The sequence below is a fragment of the Mastomys coucha genome, unplaced genomic scaffold, assembly GCF_008632895.1.
Source record: "Mastomys coucha isolate ucsf_1 unplaced genomic scaffold, UCSF_Mcou_1 pScaffold7, whole genome shotgun sequence".
Lineage (NCBI taxonomy): Eukaryota > Metazoa > Chordata > Mammalia > Rodentia > Muridae > Mastomys > Mastomys coucha.
In genome coordinates this window covers 56,099,748-56,106,133 of record NW_022196913.1, presented here as the reverse complement: position 1 = coordinate 56,106,133, position 6,386 = coordinate 56,099,748, and the positions used below count along the sequence as shown (strand labels likewise).

Sequence of the window (6,386 nt, the reverse complement as noted above, 5' to 3'; positions counted from 1 at the left end):
AAAATGAACAGATTAAAAGACTTTAATTTTTTTGGTTTTGTTTTTATTAAATCAAGTAATTAAAAATTCACTTTATCTGCTCTCATTACTGTGGTTGGTTATTCCTTTCTATTTCTATCTGTATCTCTACTGTGAATTAACATCATATACTGACAGGTAAGACATCAAATTTTACATGAAATCTTTGGCTACAGGAGTCCTTGAAGATGGGGATAGAGGCATTCCCCTGTAACCCCAACCATTATGAGACTGAGGCAAAAGGACTGTTTCAATTTCAAGGCCAGCCTGAGCTCTAGTGTGAGACCTGTCTCAAACAAACAAACAAAGAACCCCCGCCCCAACTCCACACAAATAAAAACCCTAAACTACATGTTTTTCTGGTTAGAGCTACGGCCTCTTGGCTCAGTGCTGCCTGGGCTGGGTGTAAGAGTGCTCCACTCTTTAGTTCTAGACAGTCTGCCCCACTCCTGGCAGCAACTGCAGTTACCAGGTCTAATGACAAAAGGGACAAACTGCTTCAGCTTAATAGTGACTCAGCTGTTCTCCCTGGAAGAACACAGCAAAAGAAATCGCCACTCAAAGACATTTAGAGAGCAGATTTTCTCTAGTTTGTGTACCAGGACAGTTACACCAAAAGCACAGCGGTTGTAATCTTAAACTGACCTGCGTCTGCTGTTTACTGTGAAGTTTCGGTGATTCTCCTCTGTGTCTTCTTTCAGATGCAACTGACAGGTTGGGGAATTCCTCGGCATCCTGAGGAAAGGAAGCACACCATCAGCTTCCTACACGGGTGACGCGGCTGCGCACACCATCAGCTTCCTACACGGGTGACGCGGCTGCGCACACCATCAGCTTCCTACATGGGTGACGCGGCTGCGCACACCATCAGCTTCCAACATGGGTGACGCAGCTGCACACAGGCTTTCCCTAACTCACACCTTTTTCTATAAGAGCCACAAAAATTCTCAAAGGTGATTATTATACAACATCTTCAAAATGCTACCATGGAAGTTTCAGCTTTAACTAACTCTTAGAACACATTTTAAGATCATAGTTCTAATAGTCCTGTCCAGATAGAGAGGAACTGCTGCTTAGGACCTAGGCCCTGCACGAGTTCCCAGAACCCACCATACTTCCTTATTATGAGTTTATCAAAAATCTTGTCCTTTAAAAGACTCATGATTTTCAACAGAAAAACCCAGAAAGTCACAATCAGCAGATGTAAATATTCTGAGATGTAAATATTCTGAGATTTATGCCAAACAGAGTGATAAATAGACAAACGCTTGCTAAGAATAGTTTAAAATCACTTAAAATTATCTTCTATCATTTTGTGGGAATTTTGTTAACATTCTGGGTACCTTGCAGCAAAGTCACATGGGAATTAAAAGGCAGAAGCATAACACTTTGCCCTACACCTAATTGCTATTCTGGAATGTTCCAAGCCTCCTTGGGAATGACCTTTCCAGTTCTGTGGAAATGTCCTGGGCAGTTCTCCGGGGAGATCTTGTGCCTACACAAACAGCAAGGCTCCTAAGTCTGGTATGGAAGTTGAAAAAGATGAACAGGCCAGTGTGAAGAACAGTCAAAACCCAGGCTGCTCTTTAGTGTATGTAAACATGAGTAGGAATCTTAGGACAACAATGAATATTTCTGCAAGTTATTACATGGGATTCTTCTGCCTAGGGCCTATAAGAAACCTTTGGAGTTCTACACTTCCCTTTAATAGTGAAGAATTTCACAGGATACTTGACAAGTAAAGGTGGCCCTGTGAAGGCTGGCATGAAAAAGGGAGGAACACAGCACAGAGCGGAATTGGGGGTGGTGGGGTGGTGGTGAGCAGCATGGAACAGCGGCTGTTAAACTCCAGTCAGTTCTCTCCAGCATCCACCTGCTCCTGAGCTTACCTAGAAGCCATACAAGATAGCCTGGGAGCAGGAGGAAAGGGAAGGACAGTGTGCTCGTTCTGTCATTGACAGTTCTCAAGTAGCACTGGGTATCCTCTATCTTGAAAACTCTGTGGAGCTAAGGATGACCTTCAAGTCTAATCCTCCTCCCTCTGCCTCCCAACTGCTGAGAGCACAGGCTTGCACTACCATGCTGGGCGACTGTTACAATCCTTAGCAGCATGAAAAGGCTTGCTAAAGGCACCACAGGTCTTCCATGTCTAAGAAAACCCCACACTTTACTACGCAAAGCTCCTAAGTAAATACACATACTTCAATCCTCGGAGGCTCCTGAACTGTCAGGACTTCATAACTTGATTTGGACTTTTCTTTCTTTTTCTTATTCTTTTTGGAGCTTTCGTTTTGTTCAGGTTCACCTCCTTGTGATGCTTTGGCCTAGATAAAAACACAAAGAAAGGGGCTGGAGACATAGCTTAATATTAGCTTCTCTACCAGAGGTCTTGAGTTCAAGTTTCAGCAACCACATGATGTCTCACAACCATCTGTAACGGGATCTGATCTCTCCTTCTGGCATGCAGGTATACATACAGATACAAAACTCATACCACCTGGGTAACTCTTACACATTACCAATTCCAGCCACAACATGAGGTACAACCTTGACTATATCTGAAACACAGACTCTTTGTGCTCTCAGAAAACACTTCCCAGAAGATTTCACCTCAGTGATGCTGGTTTCTTCTTTCTTTTCTTTTCTTTTTTTCTTTTGTTTTGTTTTGTTTCGTTTTTCGAGACAGGGTTTCTCTGTGTATCCTTGGCTGTTCTGGAACTCACTCTGTAGACCAGGCTGGCCTCGAACTCAGAAATCCACCTGCCTCTGCCTCCCAAGTGCTGGGATTAAAGGCGTGTGCCACCACTGCCCAGCTGGTCTCTTCTTAATAGGCACTAATTTCTTAGTTCCAGTTAACCAGCAGGAATAGGCCCAGTAATGCAAAGGTTTCGCTTTAGTAGTTCTGGAATCTTGTTCATCACAGCTGATTCTTCAGCCCCAGCTAACCAAAACCACAGAATCTTCACACAAAATAGCTTTGGCCCTGATAAAAGTATATTTAATCTTCCCTCTGAAATTTCACAAGCCAGGACTCCATCTTCTGCACTATTCTCAACATTATCCTCCAAGCTCCTACAGAACATCCCATAGAGCTCTTGACATCCCAAAGTATATTCTACCAAAAGTTCCAAAGTCCTTCCACAGACCTTCCCAAAATATGGTCAGGTACCATATTTGTCACTCTGCTGGTACCAATTTGTCTTAGTCAGGGTTTGTATTCCTGCACAAACATCATGATCAAGAAGCAAGTCGGGGGGGAAGGGTTTATTCAGCTTACACTTCCACATTGCTGTTCATCACCAAAGGAAGTCAGGACAGGAACTCAAGCAGGTCAAGAAGCAGGAGGTGATGCAGAGGCCATGGAGAGATGTTCCTTACTGGCTTGCTTCCCCTGGCTTGCTCAGCCTGCTCTCTTATGGAACCCAAGATTACCAGCCCAGGGATGGCACCACCCACAAGGGGCCCTACCCCCTTGATCACTAATTGAGAAAATGCCTTACAGCTGGATCTCATGGAGGCATTTCCTCAAGGGAGGCTCCTTTCTCTGTGCTAACTTCAGCTTGTGTCAAGGTGACACACAAGACCAGCCAGGACACTCCAAAAAAACAACAAACCCTCTTCTTAACTTATTTTCTGAAGCCTGCAGCATGGTATACAATAATTAGTAATGCTAGCTTCTCTGAGGAGAGGAAATGAAGAACTACAGACAAGGGCCTGGGCCCAGGTTCAATCCCAAAACCAAACTGAAAAAAGTAAGTGAAATTTAAAACAATTCAAAGGGGTATGGAAGAACATTCAGATGACTAGACTCTCACAGTAACACTTGCCATTTGCACAGGAAGATTTCATACCAGAGAAGAAAGTGCATCATTCAAAGCAGGACTGTCCCAGCTGTAGGATGCAAAGTACTCCCACCAGGCTTCTGGCCACTCGGACCTGGACCAGGTATTTATCCCACTGGTTCTGCCTCCCAAGAGCTGGGGCTGTAGCAGCTGTCATGTTGGTCAAACATGGTGTCTTAACTTTTATTACAATTTTTCTAAAGTACTTTTTGTTTGGTTCCTTCCTTTCTTTCAAGGCAGGGTCTCACTGTAGCTCTGGATGTCCTGCAACTCACTCTGTAGACCAGGCTGTCCTCCAGTTCACAGAAATCTAACTGCCCCTGCCTCCTAAGTGTGGGGATTACAGGCGTGCACAATGATATAGGAAACAATTATTTTAGTATTGAGACAGATTCACTCCTGTGTGTCCTCACTGAGGATACATGACCTGCCACCATGTCCATCCTGCCACGAACTCTGAGACAAAGCAAACCCTCCCTTCCTTGAAGGGGGCGGGGGAAGCTTAATGAAAAGCCTGTGAATTTACAGGACACAGGCCCCTCACCATGTATTAGGAACTGGCTTGGACTGCAGCCTGGAAGCTACAATCACCAGACAGAAGGCTCCTCTGCCACCTGTACTCAGTCACTAGAGAAAGTCAAAAAAGAAGACAAATGTGACTTCCAGGCCACCCTGAACTGCCATGTGTGACCCGCACCTCAAAACAAAACAAAACAAAACAAGGAGGGAAAAATCTACTCTGAAATCTTGTCTTGTAACAGGTAAACTAAAATTAGTATCATGTGATCAAAATCTGAAATTCAGTTATTTTACTACCACGTACATGAACAGTTATTTAATTGTAACTGAAAAAACGCATCAAATATGTATCAGAGCAGAAACTTAGAGGAGCATCTCTTCTTCGCGGAATTCAGGAGCTGAGTCCTGCTGTGGCAGTGGACAAGGAAGAGGATGCTCTCTGTCTCCGTCTGTCTCAGGAAACACAACTCTCAACACTCGGCCTCGCTGCCGTCCTTTAAGACCCCTCTTCTCCTCCTCACACAGAAGAGCTCTCATCTCCTGGCCAACACTCCATTCTTTTGTCAAGGCTCAAGTACAATATGCTCAGGCTGGTTGGTTTCAGGTAGACTTCAGCACTCTCGGCAAGGACTCAGGAAGGACGGTGCCCAGCTAGGGCTACAGTAGATCCACAAACTCAACATCCAGGCATGGCTCGCTGGGCTCGCTGTCCCTGTTTCCTACTGTGATACACTGCACATAACATACTACCATCCAATATGTGTAAGTCAGTGGCGTTACATCTATACACACATTACATAAACGTCACCAGGTAACTCCAGAGCTTTTGCAATTCTGTCACCATTAAGCACTAATGGTCCACTCTTTTCCCAACCCATGACATTCAACCATTTTAACTGGTTTTGTTTGTTTGTTTGACAAAGATTCACTATATGGCTCAGGTTAGCCTTGAATTTACAATCCTCCTGTGTCAGCCTGCCAAGTGCTGAAATATAGTTTTTTGCCACCACACCCAGGTCCATCCTTGATTTTGTGATGCGTACCTTTGGAGCAGGATGAACACGCTTTTCCCTGTTGTAGGAAGGATCTGAAGATAAAGTCTCAGATGTCACACTAACATTTTTAGCATCAGCTGATGAAGCAGTCTTCTTTACGTTTATCATGGAAGTCACATTTTCAGTCGCTGCTGCTGAATCAGAAGACACTGTCTGCCGAACAATATAACCCATTGGTGTCCAAGACAACTCTGCTTAAAGATAATCATAATTACTGAACAATTTCAAAAGTAGGCCAGAGTCCCTTGATTACTCAAAATGCACTTCATGTAATAACTATTTATTACTTACAGCATAACAAAAATTACTGTATCAGCTGGGTGGTGGTTGTAGAGAGAATATCTTGTATACTATATGGATACATCACCTGTCAATTAAAAGCCTATGGCCTGTGGCTCAGGCAAGAAATCGAGGTGGGGCATCTGGGAGGAGAAAGAATTCTGGGATAGAGCTAGGTGGGAAATCAGCCTGGGAAGATGTGAGGGGAGAGATGCATGGTACTTGAGCACAGGTAACCAGCCAATGTGGCAGAATGTAGGTTAAAATAAATAGGTTATCTTAAGTTATGATTCTAGTCAGATAAGAGCCTAGCTATATAGCCAAGGTATTTGTAAATATATTTTGAGTCTGAGTCTCATTTCTAGAAGCATTGAGCTGGAAGGAAGAACTGGGCCCCAACTTCAACAAAATGGCATTCAAATTATGGTAATTAGAACCCAAGCTTACAACCTGAAAAGACCCTGGTAAAAAGCTGGTTAAAAAGTCAGGCTAGCAGGACAAGAGGTCTGGTCTCTTAAAACAGACAAAAACAGACCAAACCAAAGCTTCCCAGAACAGTATAAGACAAGCTGCTGGGAAGGAAGTCTCCTGGCCAAGGAGCAGGACCTAGGAAGGAAGTGTCCTGGCCAAGGGGCAGGGGTCTAGGAAGGAAGTGTCCTGGCCAAGGAGCAGG

General features: G+C 44.1%; 1 protein-coding gene across 8 annotated transcripts in view; it reads right to left on the bottom strand.

Annotated features, from left to right (window-relative positions):
- The window catches only part of Secisbp2 (SECIS binding protein 2), a 33,267-nt gene that overhangs the window by 11,332 nt on the left and 15,549 nt on the right, over window positions 1–6,386 (bottom strand). For 5 of the 8 annotated variants that reach the window (XM_031359559.1, XM_031359556.1, XM_031359554.1 and 2 more), the window contains 3 exons: window positions 5,423–5,628; window positions 2,220–2,342; window positions 664–753 (listed from right to left, as the gene is read on the bottom strand). In XM_031359559.1, coding sequence (XP_031215419.1) covers window positions 664–753; window positions 2,220–2,342; window positions 5,423–5,628 — 419 coding nt within the window. The remainder of the gene's footprint in view (window positions 1–663; window positions 754–2,219; window positions 2,343–5,422; window positions 5,629–6,386) is intronic. The other 3 variants (XM_031359555.1, XM_031359561.1, XM_031359560.1) reach the window with 2 other exon arrangements.